This window comes from Camarhynchus parvulus, chromosome 2 (assembly GCF_901933205.1).
Source record: "Camarhynchus parvulus chromosome 2, STF_HiC, whole genome shotgun sequence".
NCBI lineage: Eukaryota > Metazoa > Chordata > Aves > Passeriformes > Thraupidae > Camarhynchus > Camarhynchus parvulus.
In genome coordinates, this window is record NC_044572.1 from 42,868,509 (window position 1) to 42,895,205 (window position 26,697).

General features: G+C 40.3%; 1 protein-coding gene across 4 annotated transcripts in view; it reads left to right on the plus strand.

The window, feature by feature from the left end:
- METTL6 (methyltransferase like 6) overlaps window positions 1–5,477 on the plus strand; it is a 9,327-nt gene extending 3,850 nt beyond the window's left edge. For all 4 annotated transcript variants that reach the window (XM_030943146.1, XM_030943147.1, XM_030943145.1 and 1 more), the window contains 3 exons: window positions 458–628; window positions 2,316–2,457; window positions 5,072–5,477. In XM_030943146.1, coding sequence (XP_030799006.1) covers window positions 458–628; window positions 2,316–2,457; window positions 5,072–5,220 — 462 coding nt within the window. In that variant the 3' untranslated portion in view covers window positions 5,221–5,477. The remainder of the gene's footprint in view (window positions 1–457; window positions 629–2,315; window positions 2,458–5,071) is intronic.
- Window positions 5,478–26,697: the final 21,220 nt, after the last annotated feature.

Here is a 26,697-nt window from a genome sequence, read left to right on the forward strand (position 1 = left end):
TTTGCCAAGACTGGGTTTTTTTTTTCCCACAGCAAAACTGTGGGCTAGAGGATCCCAGCTGCAGATTGTGTGACAGGAACCCCAACTGTTTGCACTCTACCTGTAGCTCAACAGCTTTACTTTCATCACCCTGTAATATGTAATTTCTTTCAACAGAGTCTATGTATTCTTTAAAGATTAGAGGCAGTTGTAAAACAGAAATAGTATGTTTTCTGAATTGTCTTAATGCACATTCCTTCTCAAATTTGTGGGAACAGGCTATTCTACTAGTTGTAGTTTCACTATTGTAGCTAGCAGTAAAGCATTGCTGATAGCAGTAGCCACCTGTTGGAGGTTAATATTAATCTTGCTTTGTGTTTTGTGTCTCTCTACTGATTAATTTCACAAAATTTTTACTTTATTGTAGCAATAAATGCTGCTAATTTTCAGTGAAAGCTTGCTCTTTTAATTTCCCTAGAAAAATGCCTTATACAGTGCTGAAAGATGTAAAGTGTTCCAGTGTGATCTTACCAAAGATGATCTTCTAGACAATATACCAGCAGATTCTGTGGATGTTGTCACACTTATATTTGTGCTTTCTGCCATTCATCCTGACAAAATGCATCTTGTCCTGAGGAACATTTACAAGGTAAAACCAGCTGATTTTACAGCCTTTAAAGCACTTTCCTTCTTTTTAGCTCAAAAGTATTTTTTTTTTCTGAGAAAATTACTCTCTTGCAATGGTGAGTTTTCATATTATATTCCATGGATGTGTTTCATTAATTCACCAAGTATGCAGGACTAAAATATATTTTACAATTTCCTTTTTTTTCTTCTGGTATTGTGAGAATGTTTGGATTGCGGCCTAATTCATGCCATCAGTGTAACAAAAATATACATAAAATATGGCCTTAAATGTACCTGAAAAGGGCCTACAGGAATTATGGAGAGATTTTTACAAGAAAGAGCATGTAGTGACAAGGAAGTGGGAATGGATTCAAACTGAGAGTGGGTTTAGATTAGATAGTAGGAAGAAATTCTTTAGGGAGGTGCTGGTACAGCTTGCCCAGAGAAGCTGTGGATGCCCTCCTCCTGGAAGTGTTCAAGGCCAGGAGAGATGGGGCTTTGAGCAACCTGATCTGGTGGAAGGTGTCCCTGCCCATGGCAAGGGGGATGGAACCAGGTGATCTTTCAGGCCCCTTCTATCCCAGACCACTCTCTGTGATTTTAAAGCTGTGACTTGGGTTGTATGCTGTGAGTAATGTTTATATATTGCAGAGCTGTCTGTGTTCATAAGGTCAATGATAGTGAGCCAAAATTAGCTCCCAGAGATCCAGTGACCTGCAGTTAGGATGTTGCTGTTATTATGAAACACATTTGACCTGTGGTGATTTAACAGTGGAGTGTTCAGAAGTCAATGTTAACCTAGAGAAACTCACCCCTCTAAGCTGTCTTTGTTAGTTGGCAGACTAGGACAGGCCCATCCAAAGGGGGTTTAAACAACCTGAACTGTGATTGTTCTGAATGTTCTTGAGATGTCATATATTGACTGCAGAGGAAAACAATCAATATATTTTTTTACTTTTGCATATGTGTGTATTAAGGGTCTTGTATTTTCTGATGTTATTTGGCTTATTAACAGCAGTTTGAAAAAGGAATATTAGGGGGTTTTTGTATATCTCCAGCTGTTTTCCAAAATCAGGATTGGTTCTTAGCTCATATAAATATTTAGATACCTAAAATCAGCGTGGGCATGACCATGTATTTATGAATTCTAAACTCTTTATAGCTCTCTTTCTTTACCAAAAAGCAATGTTAAAAATCCATTATTCACTTTGCTAAAACGGTTTCTTATTTATTTCACAACATATTGCAACATGTTTCTTTCTCCCGTGAAAAAAGAAATGTCACAATATTCCAAATTTTATTGTTAGCCATTAAACAAAATCAGGTGCTAAACAGGATACTAGCCAACAGAAAAAAAATGCCCTGATGGGAATTTTTGTTAAACTGTATATTTTCTTTTTTTTCTGTGTTTGAAGAGTGTTGCTAATTTAGCTGATCAGCACCCAAATAGGTATTCTAAAACTAGTTGTAGTCTTTTTTTCATGGGGAAATATTTTTAAGAGTCAATCTAGTTTTTGCACCACCTTTTTGTTGCACAGGGAATGAATTGTATATCTGTCTATAGATATAGATATCTATCTCACTGTTGTATTGGCTATGTTAGTCTACCTTGTCTTAGTTACTTATGTCTGTATGTGTACACAAATAAATATGCCTCTATATGACTAAATCTGTTTAGCTTATTAAAGTATGTGTGTATTATTTGACAGGTGTTAAAACCAGGCAAGTGTGTTCTGTTCCGAGACTATGGCCTGTATGACCATGCAATGCTCAGGTTTAAATCAGGCAGCAAACTTGGGGAAAACTTTTATGTCAGACAAGATGGGACAAGGTCATATTTTTTTACTGAAGGTAAGACATGTTGTAGAGTGCTTTCTTTTCTGTGCATCTTCTGTTCAAACTTTCTCCAGCAAACTGCCAACATGCCCATGGAAGTTTTATTTTCTGTGGATGAACTGTTAAATTGTGGTTTATTTCATTTACCATCCTTTTTGGGAAGAAGCAGTTGTTTAGACTGGAAGAACTTTGTGGAGCACTTTCTTGTTTATAAGCTGGTTGTATGTGCTATAATTCTCCAAGAGCAGGAGTTTGTGAATTAGCTGAATTTCATTCAGATTTGTTACCTAAGGGGAAAAGACCTGTGTTCAGTAAGAGAATTAATCATCTTCATGAAGCAAGTAAGCAGTTCTTTTGGCATCATTTTTTGTGCAGGTGAGCAGGATGAGGTCTATTAACTTCTAAAAGCAGAACCATGACTGCAGCACTGAGAAGCTCTTGCACAAATCCTGCTGGGATAGCACTGACTAGCTGTGGTCACTCTGTCTTCTAGGGTTTGTTTTTTAGTGAAGACAATGCAAAAACGTATTCCCATATGATACAGTGTTTAGTTTTTGTTCAGTGCTCATAATGGTTTAGGAGGAAGGGTAGTTATTGCAGTTTACTGGTGGAGAATTTGAAGCACAGAGACATGAAGGAATTTGCTTAGACTCTCACAGTGAATTGGGTTTACAAATTGGCTGTAGCTTCTAACTCCCAGTTCCTCATGCTAAACTCACTACTCCCCCCATCACTTGTAGAACATTGTGTAACAAGAGCTGTGAATTTATTTCTGTGAGGTTCTTTGTTCTTAGTCTAAAGCAAGATTCAGCTGCTGAAGAGACTGATTTGGAGCCAAGTAAATGTTATTCATACTTTATGCCATAACATATTGACTAATTGTTTCTGATACATAAAAACCATTAATCTTGTCTGAGCTCCCCCTATTCTTCATAGGACAATGATGAAATCTAAGATAATGCAGTGCTACAACTTAATTGAAGCATTTCTAGAACTGTTATTTACTGAGTGATTTTTAGTTCTGTTTAAACAATTAGCTTTTACAAAGAGAATTGATGCTAAAGGGAACAAATAAGAGACTGACCTATCTGTGGAATTTTAAATCTCATTTTTATTGTGTTTCAGAATAGTTTCTGAATGAGAAGTTCCTTGCTAGTATGCATGTTTCCCTTGCAAGAAGAATTGAGGTAGGAATGAGGAAGAGGAAGGAAGGAGAAAAGAGAGAATTTATTTTATATCGCTTGTGTCAGCAATTGTTTTTCCTTGGGCTGGTCTGTGACTGTCTCATAGATCACCTCTACTCCCATTTTTAATCATGATGATCTCATTCATTTCACAGATTTTCATATAAACATTGCTTAATACTTGAGAGTTCTTTTGTTACTGGAGACATGACTCCCACCATTTCCACAGAAGTTGCAACCCTTGCTATTTTTCATTTCTTTGTACTTTGGTACACCCAGTTATTGCTGCATGGGGTGACTTGAATTATACTTGTTTATAATATGGCAGATGGTAACACCAAACTTCTTCCATGGGAAAAAAAAATCCATTCTTCTATTGTTTGAAATAATATTAAATTTGTGGAGGAATGCATGGTTTTAGTTTTGTATTATGAAATATGTGCAACTTCCTTACAATAAGATTTCAATAGGTCCACAATGGAATGCTGTTTATTTATATTTCATTGGTGTGGGTGCCCATTTTACATGAACATGCAGTGTTTACAGCCATGGTGGGCTTGGGTTGATATAATCCTGCAGTGCTACAAAGTGGGTGGTCTCATCTTCCTCAAGACACCGTCTCTGGTGGTGCTTCCTGTACCCACATGATCACTGTTTCATCAAGCTAATCCCCCTGAGCAGTCAAAAATGGAATCTTTGTTTTCTATCAAGTAACACAAGTTTAGAACAGCTTAAATTTACTGTGGAGTTGCTGCCTGAGTAAGTGAACTGAGGTGCAGGAAAGGAAAAATTGTGATTTTTAATTAACATGACAAGTCAATAGCATAAGCAGACCTTCCTGCTGCACAGGTCGCTCTGTTTGTGAGGTGCGTCTGCCTTCCTTAAGGGAAATAGATTCTGAGTAAATTTTTTTTGTTTATGGAAAATACTTTCAGTTCAACTTAGTGGAGTCTTGGTACCACCATATCCTCTTTGCCATTTTGTCAGTTTTTCTGTTGAGCTATTGCACATAATATAGGGTGTTATTCTTCCCTTAGCAGAGGTGCATCTGCACAGCTGGATTACCTTTGAAATATTTGTGGTAAGTGATGTATTCAGCTAGTGAAGGTCAGCTGCACAAAGGGAAAATGCACTGGTGTCAGTCACAATGAGAATGACAAGGCTTTATAAAAATAAGAGATCTGGCAATTTTTGGAAATTCAACTGAATAACTAGCTTAAGCCCCAGTTTTACAAGCTGTTTTGCTTAGGTTGATGTTTCCAAAGGAGTTCTTTATTGATTTTTATTCAGCAGTCTGCCCACATAGAACAGCTTGAAATCTGAAAGCCTGTGTGATTTTCATGCTGTAACACATAAGAACATATGCTTATATAAATGCTGTCTGGTGTTTTAAAAATAGCTTAAACATAATATTTTATCTTTGTTTCTTTTAAATTCTCTTTCAGAGTTCTTATCTCAGCTTTTCAAGGCTGAGGGATATGAGCAAGTGGTCAATGAATATGTGCAGCGAGAAACTGTGAATAGGAAAGAAGACTTGCGCGTTCCAAGAGTTTTTCTTCAAAGCAAGTTTCAAAAGCCTTTCAGGGAGACATAAGTTCTTGCTCATCAGCAACAGCATTGCTTGTTTGAAATGGAAGCTAGCTGTGTGCTCATCTTTCTGGTGAACCAAAAATGTTGGCATCCAGTACCTCTTGTTGGTTTCCATCCTAGGATACAAAATATGAATTCTATTTCTAATTCAATTTTAAGACGGTTTAGTGATGCAGGCAACCTGTTGAGCATCTGTATTCCTGCTTCTAAAATAAAACCTGTGCCACATTGTTAGAGGAGCAGGTAAAGCATATAAATAAACTTCCATTTTTATTAAAAACTATTTTTAAATAAGTATCCTGTGTTTCCTATCACTTGTGATTTTTGAGGCTTGTTATAGTATTTCATTTACTTTCAGTACTTGGAGGACTTCTGAGTGTACTTTCTCAGATACAGGAATGAAACAGACTCAGTGAGCAGTATAGTGTAAGCTGCCTTAATATTTTAATAATGGTATCTTTTTAATATGCTCAGCATTTAGATATGTAAACAAATGTTTATATTCTAAGGCAGATCCTAATTTATCTGATTTCATGCTTGAAGAAGCATGTTAGTGGATCAGGTTGTATTTATCCTGTATTAATTTAAGATGTTCTTCATTTAATGTGCAGAACTGTTTGAAGTTTTACAAGTCAGTTTCCTGTTTGAAACTGAAATCCGCAAGTCAGGAGTACTTTCTTTGATATGAAGTGTATTCAGCTGCTTCTTTCCTGGGCAGAGGTCTTAATTCTTTTCCATCACTACCAGGAAAGTTGTGTTGGTCTTTGCTCTTCCTGCCACTAAAAGCCACTGTACTGTTGCTGCTGCAGATGTAACTGCTTGAAGGAGCTTCATCCTTTCCTTACAGCTCTTTGCACTGTGGCACTTTGCACTGCAGGACCTTTTCTGTGCTCTTGGATGATGTAATTTCAAAATCATGCCTGGGTCTTTAACCTGCATTTTGAGCAGCTGCACTGCAGCAGAGGAAGCCCAGAAGTATCCGGTGCCTTGTGCAATGGCCTGTGCCGATCCTGTGTAATGTACACAGTTTGCAACAGGGGAAATTCCAGTGAAATACTAAGGGGAGATCAAATGCTGGGGCAGGGCCCAGTGAAGTTTTGGAGCCTTCATTCTTGGGAATACTTGGAAAAAGACTGGCCAAGCCTTGAGCATCCTGTGACTTTGAGGGTGGCCTTGTTCTGAGTAGGGAGTTAATCTCTGGCTGTATATATGAGTATGTGATTGCTTGACTCAAGCTGTCATTCCACTGGACTTGTGTGTTGTTAGATGACCCAGTTGTACACATCTGATGTGGACCAGAAGTGACTTTTCCCCTCTGTTTATAACATAGGATATAATGGTGATTTTTTTTCCAGGCTCTTAACACTGGGTGTATTGTGCATGAAATGAAAGAAGTAATAATTTTCCAGCCTGAAGCTTAATGTTACAAAGTTAACCAGTCAATTTTTTTTAACAAATTGGAGCTGCCAAAGGTCTTATTCAGTTGATATGGTTAGAAATAAATTTGCAACAGATCACAATCTTTGGCCTCAGAGAAAAAAATGCTTAAATCATTCACAATTCTCCTAATGACCCTTTGAGGAGGGCTATTACATGTCATCTTTTTTTTATGGAGAGTATTATCCCAGAGATTTATGCATTGCTGGCCCCTGCTGTGCAACCCATTAGCTTTTTCTGCCATGCTAGTAATAAATATCTAGTAACACTTACAGTAAATGAAAAGCTATTGCTAAAAAGAGATATAATGATGACAGCACTATCCTAATCTGAATTATCATTATTTGGTAGCTTTCAACAGCACATGTTCATCTTTAGCATGGCAGTTTTGCAATGACTATATGTAGTCTGAGCTCTGTTGATATTTAGTGGTGCTTGCAGCCTGTAACTGCAAGTGCCTTTCAGGACTGCAGGCTTGGTCCTTTTGGAGTATACAGCACATAAATGAGACTGGAGGAATGCCTTGCATGGTGCCGTATCATGGGGCTGTGTGCTTGTCATCACATGCAAAAGTAAGTGCAATGAACTGTTCATCCCCAAAAGGAAATGAGATGTAGGCAAGAATCAAAAATATTAATCAGAAGACCTGAGTCAGCCCAACAGACTTAGCTAATAGACTCAGACAGCCACTGAGTTCCTTTTTACACTGAACTACTGCCAGAACAATAATTCATGTTTTTGTCTGTGGCTACAGCTTCAGTATTTCTGTGTACACTTTTTTGTGTAGCAGCATGTTAAATGGAGTGCAGTGTTTGTAACTTTATTATATCTCATTCAGTCTCATTTCCAGTCAGACCTGCAAAATGAAGTAGCATGCATTAATGCCCCTGCCAGAAAGATCTTCTGCTATAAAACAGATGTTATTTTGAGATGAATGGTCAGAAAGGTTAATTTTGTTCCTATGACTCTGCTTCTGTGGACTTTAAATCGTGGCAAATTTTTGTAACTGTGGTAAAGTTTGAGGAAGTTGAGTCAGCTTTAAAAAATCCTTGCCTCATCATGTGAGACATAGTAACATAGAGACATAGATGGCGTGCGTGTGGTTGCTGCAGTACTGACTAAAGGGGATCTACTCCCCCAACTCTTCAGCTTTCCTAAACTCAAGTAAGCTCACCAGCAGCACATGCCAACAATACCTGTACCTTGTATCCTTACTTGAACAAACTGCAGTGCTAGGACAAGGAGTTACTGGTTCAGAAAGAGGGGAAATTGAGGTTAGATATATGGAAAAAATTCTTTAGTGTGAGAGTGGTGAAGCACCAGAGGAGCTTGCCTAGAGAAGCTGGGGGTGCTCCTTCTCTGACAATGTTCAAGGCCAGTCTGGATGGGGCTTTGAACAACCATGGCAGGGGGATTGGAATTAGATGCTCTTTAAGGTCCTTTCCAACCCAAATCATTCTGTGTAGAACTGTCCTTAGGGAGATGTAGTAATCAGGGATAATGTTGTTAAAATGACTTGAAAAAAGCTTATATGCACTGAATCATGCTCACCTTGCACAAGCAAGCCACTGTGCTGTGATTGTAATAATGTCCTGATTGTTCTTTGATTGGTCTGCAGTCAGTGGAGGCTGCTGAGATGACTCAATTGTCTGTAGAAGACCTGCTTTTTGTTCCCCTTAAGATGAACTAGCTGCTCTATTTGGCAAGCATAAGGAGTAAGTTCCTTTATGCCAACACCCTGTTCTGAGCAATATTTAGGATAAAAGGAAATAATTGTTGAAGTAATGGGACTGAGAAGACCCATTTTTTAAAAATTTATTGGGTGCCCTGAGCTTACATTCTCTGATGTTTAATAAAGTTTGAACTTGGATTAAGGTTTTTCCTGAAGTCAGGAAATCCTAAAGGCCACTTTTCAGTGTGGGATTCTTTGATGTCTCCTCCTGGAACTGGACATCGTGTATTAAGGAATGATGTTAATGAGGACATGGGTGAGGTCTGACTGTCATCTATTTTCATCAAATTTACAGAAGTATGAAGTCTTTGAGGTATCTGACATTGTGTGTCCTTTGTATGTCAAAGGACAGCTTCTGTCAAATTTGGTTGATGTAGTCTGATGTGTGACAACAAGCTAGGACTAGACAGAAATCCACACAGGTATTGTGTCTGTACTGTATGGATGGGTGAGCTTTCTCTCCTTAGAAATATGCACTACTGAGAAAAAAGCATTTGGACTTTAAGGTGATAGTATCACAGCAGGTTTTATGCGGTTCATTTGGTAGCTAAAAAGCTATTTCAGGTGCATCTTTCAGGTACTTGAAAGCTCCTTGGGTTCCAAAGGCAGAATATTTAAGTAATTAATATAATGGTAGAGCCATGGTTGATTGTGCATCACTTCTATGAAACCAAGTGCTATAAAAGTGAGACCTGAAACTCCAGCAGCTGTAAGCAGCAGCAGTCAACTCTAAAACATACAGCCTTGGTCTCCTAGGAGAAGACTGGTATATTAAATTGAAAAAGGTCATTTATATGCTCACTGTTATAATTTTTTTTCCTTTAGCTGTTGAACAGTTCATGCATCTGAATATACTGAGAGACACAAATTACAAGTTAGGAAGTGCTTTATGGAAGAGTTAGCTGAAATGTACATATATATATATATATATATATATTTGGAGAGGATATCAATGTTGAGCATCAGTGTGTGAAGGAAAAACAGTAAGATTATGTTTAAATTCCTAGGAAAAAAAAAATCCCAAGTTTCACAGATCAGGGATGACATATAATAAATTAAGCTGTTCATCTGAAAAATGAAATTTTGGAAATGGAAGCCTGCAGGTTCCAAAATTAGGCTGATGTTCCAGGGAGGCAGGAAGGTGGCATCTGATTGTGTGTGGTATTAGTAATACATGCAAGACTCTGTGGGATGCCGAATTTTACATTGCAAAGATATTGCCGAGATACAATTGGTGAAAATAGATAAGTATTTTTTAAGGAGTTTTACCTTACCATAATATAGCTGTGATGGATTTTTCACTGGTTATGATCATTATTAGGAAAGATTGTGAGCCATTTCAAACATTTGGGAGCAAACATTTACTAGTTATACATACTGCAAAAACATCTGACCCTTGGGTGCAGTAGGCTCAGGATATGAATATGTTTGTGCTCTGTGTTTGTAATGTGAATTCATTTATTAGAGCACAGGCAGATGGTGAGCCTGCACTGTGGGGGGGCACACAGAGGCATTGCTTGCAAAGACAGAAGCTATTAGCCAGGTAAGATGTTCCATTAGGGAACCTTTTTCATTCCCACTTCCTAGGCTGATGTGCACTGTTCATTGTGTTTGCAGCAGGGTGCTGGCAAATCAGGGAAGACAAGGGCACAAGAAAAAGACTACGTGATTCTTCCAGATTAATAGAGATTTTGTGCATTTCTACTTAAATGATTCTGTTTGTGACCATTTACCCTCTTTCCCAGCACATTTTAGGTCTCATCCTTGAAAAATTAGATTGCTTTTGAAAATCCTTGCCAAAGACATAGGCTTAACTTATATGCTTGAAAAATATATTATGTGAAATATTCAGAAAGGCAGTTGTGTGACTGAAAATACAAATCCAGCTCTGTTTTCCTCCTTTGACTTGAAAGAAGCTTTATACTTCACTGTCACTTCAGTGCTTTTTCACAGTTCCCACTTTGAGGTGCTGTGCTGTCTTAAATGAGATGGCACCAATCAACTGCAGCTCTGGTTTCTGATGCCTGTAGAATCCAGGGAACTTGGAATGGAAATAAATGAGGGTAGCTACAGGGAAAAGTCAGAAAGTAAGCAAATTACAGGTAGACAAGCCTGCTTACTGTCTAGGCTCCACTCAGTCTTTTTCCACAGCCCATTTCTCTGGACCCTTGGATTGCTGTTGTAAACTTGATACAGCAGAGAAGCTGCTGTTCAAAGGAATAATGATATCTTCATACATATGGGATTGTTGTGCATCTGAAATTTAAGGATATTCATGTGCTTTTTTGGGATCTTTTCCCCCCATCTTTGTCTTCAAACTTCTGTTTGAAATAGGACACTTGGAATTTTTTATCATCCAATAAAAGCCTTTTTCATTAATATGTTACAGACCTGTTGGTATTTTGCTGAAACCAGAGTGTTCAAAAGCAGGATGGAAGAAGATAAGGAGAGAGGAAAGGAGGCTTGTTTTCATTACACAGCTAAGAAATGTTCTGTTCTATTTGTTTTATTTGCAAACCACATTTCACAGGAACATGAAAATAGTTTGAAGATGCCTCAAAACCATTGCCACCATTTTTTGAGAACTACCTTCAGGGAGATAGTTCTGAAATCCTGTACAACTTCATAAACTTGGCTGTGACCATGTGGGTGAAGTCTCTAATCACAGATCTCACATTTAGAATTTGAGGGTGCTCAGTTGAGTGAGTCCTTTAGGACCTGGCCTCAGGGAGCATCACATTTGTGACCTCTTGACCAGATGAATCTGAGTCAGTGAAAGTTGAATGTGCAGATGTTTGGACTTGCCACCTGATACAGCAGCATGCCCTCTTGGCTCCATCCAGTGTATGCCACTAAAGACTTTTGCTGGCTTTGGATCAGCTTCCAGTAACAGTTTCAAGTTGTGGTTTGTTTTTGAAAGCAGCTAATAAATTAAGGATCAGCAATTATCTGTGTAGTCTTGACCTGTACTTGGCTGGGAAACAATGGCCAAGAAAAAGCCTGTTAGAAATAAAACTCAGGAGGGACAAGAACCCACCTTAAAGTAAACTGAAACAATCAAGCTAATACAGAGCCAAGAGTGTATTTTAGAAATAGTGAAAAGTCTTCCTCTTACAGATTTTCCTCTATACAAAATACTAACCTGCCCTTAGGCTTAAGGGTTTCTTTCCAAGCTACTTTCCAAGTTCCAAAACCCATAAACCTTAAAGGAAAAGAAAATACCACAAACAGACCCTACAACACTTCCTGAAATAGGGCACTAGTGTTCTCAAAAGCCCACTGAAGATGAGATAAGCTTAGCAACTGAGAGCTTTAACCTCAATTCCATAATGTGCAGTTTGTATTTCATTTTTACAGACTTCTTTATGGGAGATCTTTGCCTGATTCAATCACCAGTAGTAGATCAGTGAGATAAAATGATTCTGCAGTTAGAACAGATCTTAAGATATATTAGTACTTCTGTAAAAAAAAAGTTACCTGTGAATGACTGATGAAGGGGCAAGACTCTTTTGTTAATGTTAGCAGCAACATATAGCTTGTTCATGTTCCAGGCCAGCCTATTGTTTGGCAGGAAATTCAGTGTCAGGCAGCATTATGTTGTACTGTAAAAAAAATTCCAACAATTAATATCCTTGTCCTTAAAAAGAAGAATTTTTTTTAAAGAAGCATCTTTCAAAAATTTCAAGAGAGGAGCTTGAATGGGCCTGCAACATCCGAGGATGCAACACCCTAGCATGCCAATAAGACTGTAGCTGCAATGGTAGCATCATTCATATTTAAATACCAAACAAAGCTGAAGATGTGCAATGCCAGAGTTTGCTCCTGTTTTGCAGCATAGGTAGCAGTAGTGTAACTTGAATGGTTTTGCAGCATAGGTAGCAGTAGTGTAACCCTCTGTTACTGTGGTGATATGGTTTCTGTTTCATGTAGCCCTGTAGCGAGTTGTGAATATGTTACTGCTGATTACATTCATAAGTATGAGTAAAGCATGAGGTGTAAATATAAGCAAAGTATGAGAAATTTTCTTTTGTGGCTTGATTTGACAATTCCTGGAGCCTTTCATATAATATATCCTTACTTTAGCTACTTTTATGTTGCTATTGATTCTTATGGTGGGTGTCCTAAATATTACAGGACATGGAAAGAAATATAAATTACCGGAATTATGGATTTGACAGTACAACAAGAGTCTAAGAAACCAGGGTGAATGGAGCCTGAATGACAAGTTTAACACATGTCATGTTCCAACAAGGAACCTATTGAACAAACCCCTTTAAAAATGTTCACTACATGTTTGTTGTGGTGATGTCGGGAACCCATGAATGAGACAGCATTCTCCTAGGTACTGTGGACTCAGAGAGTAAGAGACAATCGCTGTCCTAAAAACTGTAACCATTCAACCATGCAAGATAGGTAAGATGAGGAAGAAAGGACATGCCCCTTGTGGTAAAACACAGAGATTGATAATTCCCCTACTTCAGATTTAAGGGATTGAAGAAATTTTCTCCTTTATCTTGGTTCAGTGTATAACTAGCAAGCCATCTTGACGTGGAGCAGGTCCTTTATTGCAGAGATGGGAGATACTGGCTCTGATGACAGAAAACCTGGTTCCTGAATGACTTCTCACTGCAATTTGAATGGCAAGTACCATTCCCAGCCCTGCTGTTGGTTTCCTGGGTGACTCCAAGCCTTTACTCTCACTTTCTGCCTTGTAGGGAAAAGGGAAAGATCTTGGAGTGAAAAACTGAAGAATCATAAAATTGTTTAGGTTGAAAAAATCTCTTAAGATCATTCAGTCCAAGCATTAATCCAGCACTGCCAAGTCCACCACTAAACCATGTCCTTTAGTTCCAAATCTACAAGTCTCCAAAATACTACTAGGCATGGTGAATCCCCTGCTTTCCTGAGCAGCCTGCTCTAGTGCTTGACAACCCTTTTGCTGAAGACATTTTTCCCTCATAGCCAAACATCCCCTGGTGCAGCTTGAGGCCAATTCCTCCTGTACTATCACTTTTTACTTGGGAGAAGGGACTGATCCCCACCTGGCTACAACCTCCTTTCAGGCAGTGGTAGAGTGATAAGGTGTCCCTGAACATCCTTTTCTCCAGGCTAAATACACCCTAGCTTCCCCAGCTCTCCTCATAAAACTTGTGCTCCAGACCCTTCACCAGCTTTGCTGCCCTTCCTTGGACAAGCTCTAGCACCTCAGTGCCTTTTCAGGGGCCCAAAACTGAGCACAGGTTTTAAGATGTGGTCTCACCAGTGCTGAATACAGGAGGATGATCATTTGCCTGGCTCCACAGGTGTAGTGAGTCACAGACAATTTGCCCATGGGTTATGGGATCTTCATTCTGCTCCCTGTCCCTGTCTTCCACTTCAGTGCCTACCTGGAGACCAGCTTAATGTTAGTCTTAAAGACTGAAGCAAAGGCAGCATTGTCAGCCTTTTCCTTATCCTTTGTCACTATATTTCCTCCTGCATCCAGTAAAGAATGGAGATTCTCTTTAGCTCTCTTTTTGTTGCTAATGTATTTATAGGAACATTTTGATTCTCTTTTACAGTAGTGTCCAGAATAACTTCTCCTTGGGCTTTGACCCTTCTGATTTTCTTCCTCTATAACTTCAAGATATCCTTGTAGTGTGCCTGAGAAGCTTGCCCCTTCTTCCAAAGCTCATAAACTCTCCTCTTTTCTCCCCTTGAGATCCAGCCAAAGCTCTCTGTTCAGCCAGGCTTCTCTTCTACTCCAGCTTTTCTTTAGGCATGTGGGGGCAGCCTGTACCTGCAACTTTATGATTTCCTTCTTGAAGCATGTCCAGCCTTCCTGGACTCCTTTGCCCTTCAGGACTGCTTCCCAAGGGACTCTATCAACAGTCTCCTAAACAGACTGCCCTCTGGAAATCCAAGTTAGTCATTCTGCTCATCCCCATCCCTCTCTGAGAATAGAAAACTCTATCATTTATTTTTGTGATTGTTGCACCGAAGATGGACTCCAACCATCATATGACCCATCCCTCCTCCTCTGTTCACAAACAACAGGTCCAGTGCCTTCCCCAGGTGGCTCCCTCACCAGCAGTGTCAGAAGTTACCTTCCACACACTCCATGAGCCTCCTACACTGCTTCCTATCTGCTGTGTTGTCTTTCCAGCACACACCTGGTAAGTTGAAGTGCCCCCACAAGAAATAAGTCCCCTCTCCTAGTTCAAAAGAAACCAGGAGCTACATTTGGTGTGAGTTCTAATTCTTATTTTCCTACTGCTTTAAACACCAAGTCTTTAAAGTGTAGGAGATGAAGAGTTAACCACAATGCAAGCTTGAAAAGGAAAGGATTGGGTAAAAGGACAAAACTGGAATTACTTTCCCAAATTAGAAATGGGCACAGTGAAAGGGTCCTTCTGACAAGGCTGAGGGGAAAATTCATCTGACTTCCTTGAGAGCTGCTTGCACCTCTAGGATGGCAAAGGGGCTTGCATTTCAGGATGGGGGACCTAATGCACCCCTTCCTTACTGACCCTTGATGCTGGGAAAAGAGGAACCACTGATATAGACAAACCTGATTAAAAAAAAACAGTTGAAGTAGGTACTCAAAATCCATGGGATGGAGTGGGGTGTAGGAGAGGTGGGTGAGGAGGAGAAAAATGTATCAAAGTGCCTTAAGTAATACAAAATAATTTTCGTTTTAGTGGCACGGTTTCAACTACAATTGTGTTGTGCCAGGTGCACACCTTGTAATAAAAATTGTTACTATGTTATAAAAAGTGTCAGTGCTGCTCTTCCTCTGATCTCTTCTGTCTTTCCTATCTGCTCCTGGTCAGGACACTGCAAATCCCACTCTTGTGGAGTCCATAGGGAAGTTGGACCTGTGTTTGTGTTGTTTGAAATGCAGTGAAAAAGGAATAGCTTCTTTTACCATCAGCTGTACTGTAAAACATTTCTTTTCTTTCTAGACTGTCTCTATTTTGTCAAGCTCTTGTTTGGCCTGGTTGGAGTTGTAGTCTCATGTTTTATCCCTAAATATGGGATAAACTTCTTATCATGAAGTTACTCGTGCAAAAGTTGGATTTCATTTTTTTACTCTGCTGCATAAGTAGATTGGTAAAAATGGTGCAGGAAGGGTGTTTGGGATTTTGTTCACAAGGTGGCACTAGCCGCTAACCAGTGCTACCTTCCTTTAAGTCCCAGCACTGAATTGTCTAAATCTTTATCAAAGTGGTAGAAAGAGCTGGGAAAGATGTAGACCAGACAACTAAGAGTGTTTTCTTACATTCAGTCAAGTCCTCTTTTTTGTGTATTTAAATAGCACTTGGATATCAGAGAAATGGAAAGCTCTTTTTTTTTTTTTAAAGAAAATATAGTTGCATCTCAGAGATACTTGTTATTTAGAGGGAATGTTCCTAGCATAATGTGAGGGAGGGTACAGTGAAATACTATTATTGTTAATGGCAGCCTGGATTCTAATTATCTCTACCCATGAGGCAGTAATTTGTTGCCTTGACAGCTTGCTGTTTGTTTCTGTTTCATTTGTGTCCCACTATATTGATACATTAGAAGCTGCAGTGCTTTATACAAATTTCAAAATGTAGTGCCTTAATACAATATTTCTTTAATTCCACAAAAATATTAGACAAATCTCTGTTTATATTAACGGCTCCCATTTTCCCCCACTTCTTTTGTTTTACAGATGAGCTGCTCTCCAGCTGAGCAGCCATTCAAGCAGAGATGCATAGGATGCACATGACCAGAGAGGCAGTATCTCTCTCATTAATTACTGTGTGAAGTCAGCTGCAGTTTAGTTTGCCATTTTACAGTTTCTCCTACTTTAGTAACCCCCATTTTGTCTCTGGCAAGCCCTTCTCATTTCAAGGGAAAGAGGAAGAATAGAATAAAATTACATTTACATATTGCTGGCTTTATATCTCACTTTAAGCATGGTGTGTTCAGTATAATCCATTACTGCTAATAAGCTACATGTAAAATTGCCTCAACTGCATTTTATGAACAGTAATTCTTCTTCAATTCTTCATTTTAAGAACAGTAATTCTTTTGGATATTAAATATTTGAAGTAGTGTAAATGCTAATTAGCTGCCAGTGCAAACTGATGTGTAACAACATAGCTCCTCTCCTTGCCTATCTTACACCTTCCCTTCTCTTTATTTAGAGCTGGCTTCTCCTTGCCTTTTGCACAAGTGAGTGGGATCTGCCAACCCCAAAATAAGTAACTTTATGGAAAGGTTTCTATGAATGAAACCTATCACCAAGCACAGTGCAGAGGCTGTATCCAAATGGCTCCTTCCCAGCAACTGGATGATAGGCAGAAACAGACTGAGAGCTGCTTTTTCCTGCTTCCAAGGCAGCAATGAGTGGCACTGGCAGGTATGTTCAGCCCAGGAGAAGTGCCACAAAGGACCTGCTTCCCACAGGCAGCCTCTTCAGGCTCTTTCAGTTCTTTCCTGGCTCCTCTCCAGGACTGAGAGAGGACAGGCACTATGCCTATCTACAAATGCATCTGGTGGGCTCTCTTGCTCAGAGCCCTCTTACTTGTTATCAAGGTCCTGATCTTACAAAATGATGCATTGTGCCATCAGTTTCTACTGACTTTGGTGGAGGGACCCCACCATACCACAGATTTGGGCCTTGAGACATTCCAAGGAAAGGTTACTTTGATTGGGAACTACAGCGGGGGTTAGCAGGTGAGTATTAATAGTGTGGTACTGGACTCCTGGTACATTATGTTATTCTTCCTTATATGCTATTCTTCCTCCCCTTTCCACCAAACTTGTTCTGATTTCCACCACGTAGAAGCAGTATCTGGCCTACCACTTCCCCTCCAAATATCCAGTGAGCAAAAGGAAAAAAAGAAAATGTGTCATTGTCATATCAAACATTCCTTTGTCTGTACAGGCTGAGAGAGCAGAAGATCCAGAGAGAGCAGCAGCTCAGAGTGCACTGGTGTATTTGGGCAGGGCAAGAAGTCTTCCCTCCTTGGTTAGCACAGGCTGATGGGTGTCACAGCTGTGGGACTGTGAGATTTCCCTGGTTGTGTCAGGACAGTGTTCAGCCTTAGCATCTTTTTTCACTACATACTGAAGCAGAGGTGGAGTAAGGGTGTTGAGTGTTACCCTGTGGTGTTTGTCTTGGCAGGTTTGTCTGTGTCACTGCCTGTGGATTCCAGGAGCCATGGCCAGCTCATGGGGGAGAAGGATGAGACTGGATGTTTGCACTCTACAGTGCTGGCACAAGGTTTTCAGAGCCAATAACTGTGCAACCTGCAAGGGAGATACTAAAATTGGGGCATCTGCCCTTTGTTCAACAGGTTAGATGATCCTGGCTCGCATTACTGAGGCTGCATCCAATACAAAGCTAGAGACAACACTACAACCCCAACTTTCCTGTTCCCACCCCTGCAGCACTCTTGAGCACCAGACAGGACAGCAGAATCACGGGGACAATTTGCATCCAGCATGTGCAGTGCCTTTTTGGGCTCCCAGTCTCACAGCCTTGTCACCATCATATTTTCTAAAAAATCCCCTTGCCCAGGACTCTTCTCCCGGGAAGCTGAGAAGCCTCAAAGAAAAAGGAAAACCATATTATCTCATTTGCTTCTCCTGTGTTTTGCTGCTTTGGAATGTGGTTTAGAGATTGTTTATCCAACAGGTGGTTGTTTGATTGGTTTCATGTGAATTGTTTTAACTTAATAACCAATCACAGTCAGGCTGTGTCAGACTCTGGAGAGAGAGTCACGAGTTTTCACTATCATTCTTTGTAGCCTTCTGTCTGCATCCTTTCTCTATTCTTTGGTATAGTTTTAGTGTAGCATTCTTTAATATAATATCATCAAATAATACATTAGCCTTCTAAGAACAGGGAGTCAGATTCATCATTCCTTCCTGCCACAGGGGACCGCAAAAATACCACACAGCCTCTTCCTGCCTGTCATGTTCTTAGCGTGACACTGGGAACAAAGGGCATCTGGGGGCCTGCAGTGTGGCTGCTCCCTCCTTGGCTCACAGCAGGTGCATGGAAGCACTGGAAGCATGACCCTTTGTGCCTCTGTGTTGGAATGAATTGGTGTCACAGCTGTCTGCCAGGCTGGGCTGGGCTGCTGTACCCCTGAGAAGCCGTGGCACGAGCACGTGGCACTTGGAATGGGAGGCTGTGCTGTGGGCAGGCTCATGCTATGCCAGGCTGAGCAATTAGGGCTCGTCCACTGAATAAAGCAGACTGTGACCAGGCTTCTTGGCACCGTGTGGCTATTGTATGGCAGATGGCACACGGGGTATAATGGGCTGAAAAATATTCTGAGTGGGGAAAATGTCACAGCTAAAAATGGCACCACAGCTGACGTGGCTCTGGAGAAGCAGAGGCCAAGTGAAAAAGTCTTTCATGCAGACAGTGGGTACCAGCAAAAGATGAAGACAGTCATGAGACTTTTTCTTTCCTCCCATTCTGAATCAGTTGATATGTCTCAGACTTTTGAATTGTGACCAAGTAAAGAGAAGAGGTGAAGAGTGCATTTTCTTGTTCTGTTTTTAGTATGTGAACATAAATTGAAAATGCAAACTGAGACACCAGCCTTTTCCATCAAGGGAGTTAACTTGGTCCCTGATGAATTGCTGTGCACTGAGGGGGGTCAGAGAACATTATTAACTAGACAACACAAAACTGACCAGTTATATTGATTGATCATAATTTGCAAGGCAGAGGGAAACCCCCAGGGGGTTTTAGAAAATTTGAAAATTTAGAAAGTAGAGCAGCTGTCCAGTACTGCGGAGGCACTAGAAAATGAAATCTGAAAACGAGAAGAAATGCAAAAAGACATGCCAGAACTCAAAATGTGCTGATGTAGAGACTTTGGCAAACATTGTTAGCCAAGACAATGCAGCATTTGAAAGAAGGATGTAAAAACACCCACAGGTTGTATTACTTGCTAGTGGAATGCAAAGAGTGTATGTTGGACTGGAGGATGGCCAGCTTCTGGAAGAAAGAAAAAGTGGGTACTGCTTCAGCTGAAGCAAATCTCTCCCAAACCACACTGTTGTGTTAGCAAAGAGTTAGCCAGTGAGTCACAAGCTGATATGATCCACAAATACAGGAATATCAACACAGACACAGGGCTGATATGACTGAAGAGAAACAGATAGAGCCTAAGTCATGGTGGTAAGGGATGCAAATTGACAATCTTGGTAAGTTGTGAGTGGGCTCTATTAGTTTGCTCGGTGCAGACACATGGGGAGGATACTAATTGTTATGGGAATCTGGGATTTACCTACTTGCTGACTTCCTAAGGTGAATATGCCATTAGAGAGGAAGGAGACCAAAAAGAAAAAAAAAAAAATAAAATTGAGTGTGTGTGTTCAAAGATCAGCAGTATTTGCAACAGCAGCAAACAGAGACAGCCCCACTGTCCCATACCATTAGCATAGCTCTCCTTGCCCTGAGGCAGAAGTCTAAGGGGAGACAGGCAAATTGATTACACTGTGAATCACAAAATCAATAGGGGAGTTAACAGCATAGATACCCATTTGCTCATTGTTCTGAGAGAAGGCAGAAATCCAGAATTACATACTTCATATATGAACCCAAAGAAATTTAATCAGCATTTAGAAAGGAGCGTTTTTCCATGACCTGGAAGAAAAATGCTTGAAGAATTCAAACATTTTTTTAAGTTTGGTGTACCAGCAAAGTTCTGAAAGCCTAAAAAGAATGCATACATGCATTTAAACCTTGTGCATTGCTGGGACACTGCTTTCTCAGCTAAAGTGTGGGACTTGGACCTGCAGCATGGCCCCCAAATGACTGAATGTTGGGATAGGCTTGTTTGTGCACCATTTCCCCTTCTCTCTCTCAAAGTCCTTGTTTTCATTAAGAAAGAGAATATCTGTGCAGGAAGGGAGAAAGCCAGAAGGGGCTCCATAGGTACTACCTTGTATTATGCAGTATACTCATCCTGATAGCCTTAAGATGCCTCTTGGGATTTCTTGGCTCCTGAGAAATTTCACCAGAAAATGCCAAGAACAGTAAATGGTAAGGGGAGCAAATGTTTCTACAGAGCATTGCTTTGTCAGCCTGGGTCACTGCCTGGGTCTCCTGTCTCAGAGACAGTGGTGAGACAGACATTCCACCGAGTGATGCAGGCTCTGGGTGATCAGGCCTGTGCAGAGTGTGGGTGCTGAGGAGCACTGGCTGTGATCCTTGGGAAGGGAGCAGTGCTGCATTTTTTGGGACTTTTTGGGACTCCTCTGCAGAGTCCCACGTTGCACAGGGGTTCGTGGTTGCAGCCAGCAGACTGCACAAGACAGACCTCTGTGCCTGCTTGGCTCAGGGTGAGTTCTGAACCAGGAAATCAAGCCCATCAACAAGTCATCCCCTATCCAGCCCTTTTCCCCATTTTCCATAATGTCCTTCTTTATTATCCTCTTACCCTTAAGTAAATTGACTTGCCTGGCTTTCTCCCTTCAGTGATGCAAGCTACCATGTAACTAACCCTTGTTATCTGCATGTGATAAACATTGCCTTCCTTCTCTGGTTTATTGTCTTTAGACTGCAGATATTTGAGGGCAGGTTTGATTTCCTGTATGTTTACATGGTACTTACAACAGCAGAATCCAAATTTGAGTTGAAACTATCAGGATTTAGTCATCCTTATTCTTATTTATCATTTATAAAAGATAAGTTCCACAGGTAAATGCTCTATAAAAAGCACTGCTTCCTCCAGTGTCCTTGGTTCCTGCTGTGCCTCATTTGCATTGAGCATGTGTTGGAGGAAATTGCTCTACACACAACATGGAGTTAATTGCACTTTATTATACCCTTATTCAACATTTCTCTTTTATTTTTTTTTTCTTTTGATTTCTCCTTTTTCTGTTAATCCCTCAGAAAAATGTAGACAATTCACATTATTTTTCTTATATGAGCAGCAAGAGCCTTCTCTGTCATCTTGTTCTGCTGACTAGTGAGTTCAAACAGTTTCACATCACTCTTCACATACAGTTCAGCAGAGTATGTCATCCAGTCTCTTCCCTTCAGCCATTTGCTCTCATCTCAGCAAGTTCTTAGTCTAAAAAAGATCCTAAATTTCATTAATTGGTCTGTGAGCCGACATATAATGCAGCCTGGTTTGTGAGGCTGCACAGAAAGAGGGCAAACCTCATTCACTGTAAACTAATGTTCTAATTTCTTTTAGCCAAGTGGTTCTTACACATATTTGTGCAAAGAAAGCACCTGTGCTCTGTAGATCCACTCCCAGTGCTTATTTTCCAATTTTGGGTTATATTCCCTTCAGAAAGTAAGCATGAGAGGAAGAGCAGCCCAGCTGAAGAGAAGAAGTGAGAGATTCGAGGAGAGGAGAATTATGTTTGAATTAGAAATCCATTTCCCACATGTGATGTGTCAGAAAAACCACAGCAGCTGGTGGGCTTCTGCTTTGGTTCCAAAACCAAAAAACCATGGAATCTTTAACCAGCAGAGAAGAACAGGTAGAGTAAATCATTGCCTAGAGAGTTGATTTGTTTGAAGATCCTTACTATGACGTGAACACAAAGGTCAAGTGGTGCAAGACAACAGAAGTGCTCCTGCTATCTGCTCTCCAAACAGTTTGTTTTGTTCCTGGGAGTTACCTGGACAGTACAGGATTTTCATAAAGCTGGCTTGGAAATGCATGGTAGTGTCTTACACACAGAAATCTGTTTGGAGAAACTTAAACTGCAGGTCCCATCCTCAGTCTCTTGAGGCAGAGGAGGATTAAGCAGTAGAGAGTGATGGACAGGCTCACTAGGGGATTGGTACCACTGAGCTGAGATACTGAGACTAGCTAGGGCTAAATAGCTGCAAGGGCATAGACAAAGAAGAAAATGCTGGGTTAAGCAGCTCTGGATGTATTTTGGCCACTTGCAGTCTGTTTAGGATATGAAAAGAGGATCAGAAGGAGTAGGCTCTGGTTTTCCTTGAGGCTTCATGTGAGACCCAGCTGAGAGCTTCAGGCAGTCAGAGGTGACTCCCTTCTTCTTGTTGTTCCCAAGCCTCTCTATCTGACTCAAGGCTCTTTATATAACTTATCATACAGTAGTGAGAGGCTCAAACTCCTAATCAGTATAAATAGTAAGGTTTGCTCACTTGGCATGACTTGGCTTTAGCTCTCAAGAAAAATTTCATTGTCTTGCTTTGAGTTCCTCAAAGTCCCTACAAAGAAAAGTTGCTCAGTTGACCTTAAAGTAGGGAACACATGCAGTAGAAGAAAGACAAAAACTCAATTTGGACACCAGTAGAAGAGAAAGTCAGCAAGGAGTGTGGAAATAAGGCTTTGTGTGCAATGTCAATTCTCTATGCTGTCTTCCCAATACAGAGCCCACTTTCATTATTTTGTTTTTCTCTTCTTGGAGTCCTAGTTCAGGCTGTTGTATTACAGACTCAGTTCTCATTACCAGAAATACAACCTCAGTTTCCAGTCCTCTTGAGTTGCAGAGCTTGAAACAGTGGCATGATAGTAAGAACCTCCAAATGGAGAGTCTACTGTGAATCTATTTTAAGCCATTTTGGGAGGAGGAGGAGGATATTTGGTTATATTATGCAGAAGCTGCAGAATTCTCTTCCTTCTCTTCCCCCACTTATAGTTCTTGTAAATTAAGAGGTGGGAAATGTACCAGATTATGTGGAGTTGATGAGGGAAATCTGTCTTAGATTTCTTGATTTAAAAACTGCTGGACTTTTTGTATTGTGACAGAAATACTTTACAAAACTCTGTTGTGTTTCATGTGCTTGTAATTTTTAAAGATCTCCTAGATATACCATATAGTAGATAGATAAAATATAAAATACATTTTGGATACTGCAGACAAGAATGCCTGCATGTAATGACTGTTAGGATTTGCAGGATAGGAATCTAAGTTAATAGATGTGTTAGAATTACTTAGAAGAGAGGTCTGCTCATCTGAGAAACCCCACAGAAGTGCAGGCTCAAAAGAAAAAATGTATGGCAGATAAAAGCAACTGGTGTCTTCTGAACTTCTCAATTTTTTTTTTTTTTTTTTTTTGATACATCTGTGTGTAAGATAGCTGTGAGACCATTTTAATGCCTCTTTTGGAAGGAAGGTCAGTTTTAAACCTGAAGTTTTCTTTCTTGCTTGCATTTATTGTTCCCCTTCAGGGCATACAGGTGTTCCTTTGCTGCCCCTGTACCTGCTCATATTGCAATTTTGCATGGCAGTGCTTGGGGCAGGGGTGGCAGCAGCAGCAGCCTGGCTGTGGGTCAGGCTGTGGCAAGCCCACAAGGAGGTACCTGGCAGATCATACACTTGTCCTCCACCTCTGCTTTGTGGCCTAGCTCTAGCCAGCATCTCTTCAGTTAGACCACGTGGATTTGTGAAAATAGCAATTTAAAGTGCCTGGCTGAAAACTGTAATTTAGTAGAGACATATTTCAGTGTTCCTACTGCATTATGCCAATGTAAAGAATTCTGGCAGTTCTAATAATAACCTTACTTTACATAGCTTAAAAAAACCCTCTAGTCTTTCTTTTCTACTTTTTTCCCCCCAGCAGTTCCTAGTTGTAAACTATGTAATGCAGTTTTCAAGAGAAACTGTTTCTATTTTTCTACTGACTAGAAGAATCAATGTTCTTTATTGTGAGACTAGACTCTAAATATGTAACTCCTGAAAGCTTAAAGTTTATTTCTTACATGAAAAAGTGTATTCAGATCAAGACAAGAGTCCAAATTTCAAAGCTTTCTTTATCCTAATTTTTACAGATCAGGATTGAGGAGAAGTAGGAGGATATGAACTAACAACATTTCAGAGGAGACTTTTGAACTTTGAATTAGGCATTCATTGCTGCTGTCCAAATTCCTGAAGTTTTTCTCATTTTAAACCATTTATTTATTTATTTAGTAGTTGAATTATCATAGCATTAGGAAACACATTAGTCACACATCTGTTATCAGAGTGGTTCTATCAAAGTCTGATTAGAGTAATTTTTAAAATCAGAGCCTGTAAGTGAAGTCTGTAGTATCTGTTTTCATCTGGATAAAAAGCAGCCCTCTTTTTTGAAGAGAAATTGATCTGACTGCACACTTGGATACCAATTAGGAAGCAATTCTCACTGCAAAAGCACAAGAAAGAGTGGGTGGAAGGTTGTACATCTCTTTAAAAAGAAACTGTAATGATACCCTTTTTACAGTCATGTTAATCGTGCCATTTGAATCAGGAAATATCTGAGGAGAGATGTCTGAACACAGGCTTTTGGGTGTGGGGAAGGTGCACCAGAAAACAAGCCATGATTGATGAAAGGGTGCTCTGCTCTGCTCTAGCAGTGAGATACTGTTAGACATTAATGCAATGCATTTGTTACAGGTGAGGGTGTGACATGCAGAGGTTTTGCACCCATTTATGTATTTTTGAGAGAGAGCCTGTTTCCTTCTAAAAGAGCTCCAGCTACTGTAATCCTGTGTGAAAAGGTATCATTAGCTTAAAAGGAGCTTAGAATGATGCTGCTGCTTCCTCTATGTGTGTTAAGTCAGATCCATCTGACTTAACACACATCTTGCACATCCTGCATGAGACTAAGATATTTGAGTCTCAGGTGTGATCTGCTGCGCTGCCTTCATCTCCAACCTCGTGTGTGACTGCAGTGGAGGAGAGGTCACAGTGTTCTGGTGGAGCTGTGTTAGGTTTTGGAGCCAAGGGATCTCTTGCTAGAAGGTGATTTTCTTTCAGTAACTTCATACCATGGCCTTTCCTCCATCCTGCACTTTGGAGACAGCTTTGTGCCTTGCCATGTGGTGCAAGTGGTGAAGCCTCGTGTGCTGGACTGAAAGAAGATAGGAAAGGTGCCCATGGGCTCAGACAGACCAGCTTTAATGTGTGGGGGGCTTGGAAGCAGTAGTCTGTGGGAATACTCCTGTCCTTGGGGAAATACAGGAGTATTTGAGCTAACTTTATATTTTTTCTGTTTTGTTGGTTTGGGGTGTTTTTTTTGTCTGTACAAAGAGAATTGTACTACATTACATCATGATTTTTGCATATATGTAAGTCATGACTAAACCCCTTGCTTCTATATCATAAAATTGTCCCTTGCTTCTGACAAGGCAATGGGCAAGTCTTCTTTGCCAGAAGTGACCTGAAGGAGGCTTCTCTGCACTCTCACTCCTTGGAGCTCTTCCAGCTTCTGTTTCCCCAGCTCTGGCATGTTGGACCTACCCTTCAGCTAGGAAAGAGGCGTAGCTCCCTTGGACTCAGGGGAGCTCTACTAACCTGTGCCAATGGCAGATATGATACATTATTGTTAGTGTTCCCAGATGGTGAAATGTCCAGATGCTGTTACTGTAGGCAAGGAAGAAGGAGCCACAGTTTTGTCCTTAATCTGTATCTTTGTAATGCTACGGAGGGGGAAAAGGTGAAGAAGCATCTTGCCTCCTCTCACTTCTGCTAGTATTTACTCATGGATGTGACAAGCTGTCATTTTCTAGTTTGTGTGAAAAGTGACACTTATTTCCCTTCCCCCCTTTGCAACCTTGCCAATGTATTTGCTGCATGCAGATATAGATTTGTGTTCATTTCCCTAGCAGATGTCACAGTGATTCAGTGCAAAATCTGCTTGGGGACATGATGATAATTGAACTGTCCTCCAGGAAGGGGAGATGAATGCGTGGGCATTTTCTGCTTCTGCTACAACAGTAGAGCTTTGTATTTCAGATCCTCGATTCAGAGCTTTAGTTTTCCATTTTTTCTCAAGCAGGCAGGGTGAGATGTACTGACATCTAAAATGATGTTTGAATTGTGCACTACCTAAACTGTTTAAGAACAGACTTTATACGCAATTCCATTGTGAAGTGACAGTTGTTTGATATTTAGATGCAAGAAAGCATCTATTAGTGGAATGTAAATATTACTGTTATATAAAGTAGAGTTTAATTAAGTGCTGGCTCCTGATACTCAAAATTTACTGAGAAAGCTTATCCTTTCTTTCACTTCTGCATCCAATTTACATGTAAAAATCATTCCCTGCCAAGGAAGTGGCTCAAGAAGGTTTGGTATTCTTGTTATGACAACCCAGGGGCATCACTTCCCTCTTCAGAGTACAAGTTGATTATATAGCTGCAACAAAATAATAGAGGAGCCAAATTAAAGAATAGCAAAAAGCAGTAACTACCTGCTCACATTGCTGCTGCTATGCCATTGTTTGATAGCTGTATAATTGATGTGTGTGGCTGTGATATGCAATCTCCAGTTTGTGTGCATGCTTGGTGCCTGTAAATTCTTCCAGGAATTCCTGACTGCCTGCTATTTTCTGTTGTTAGGAGTAGATGTTTACATGCAGTGCAT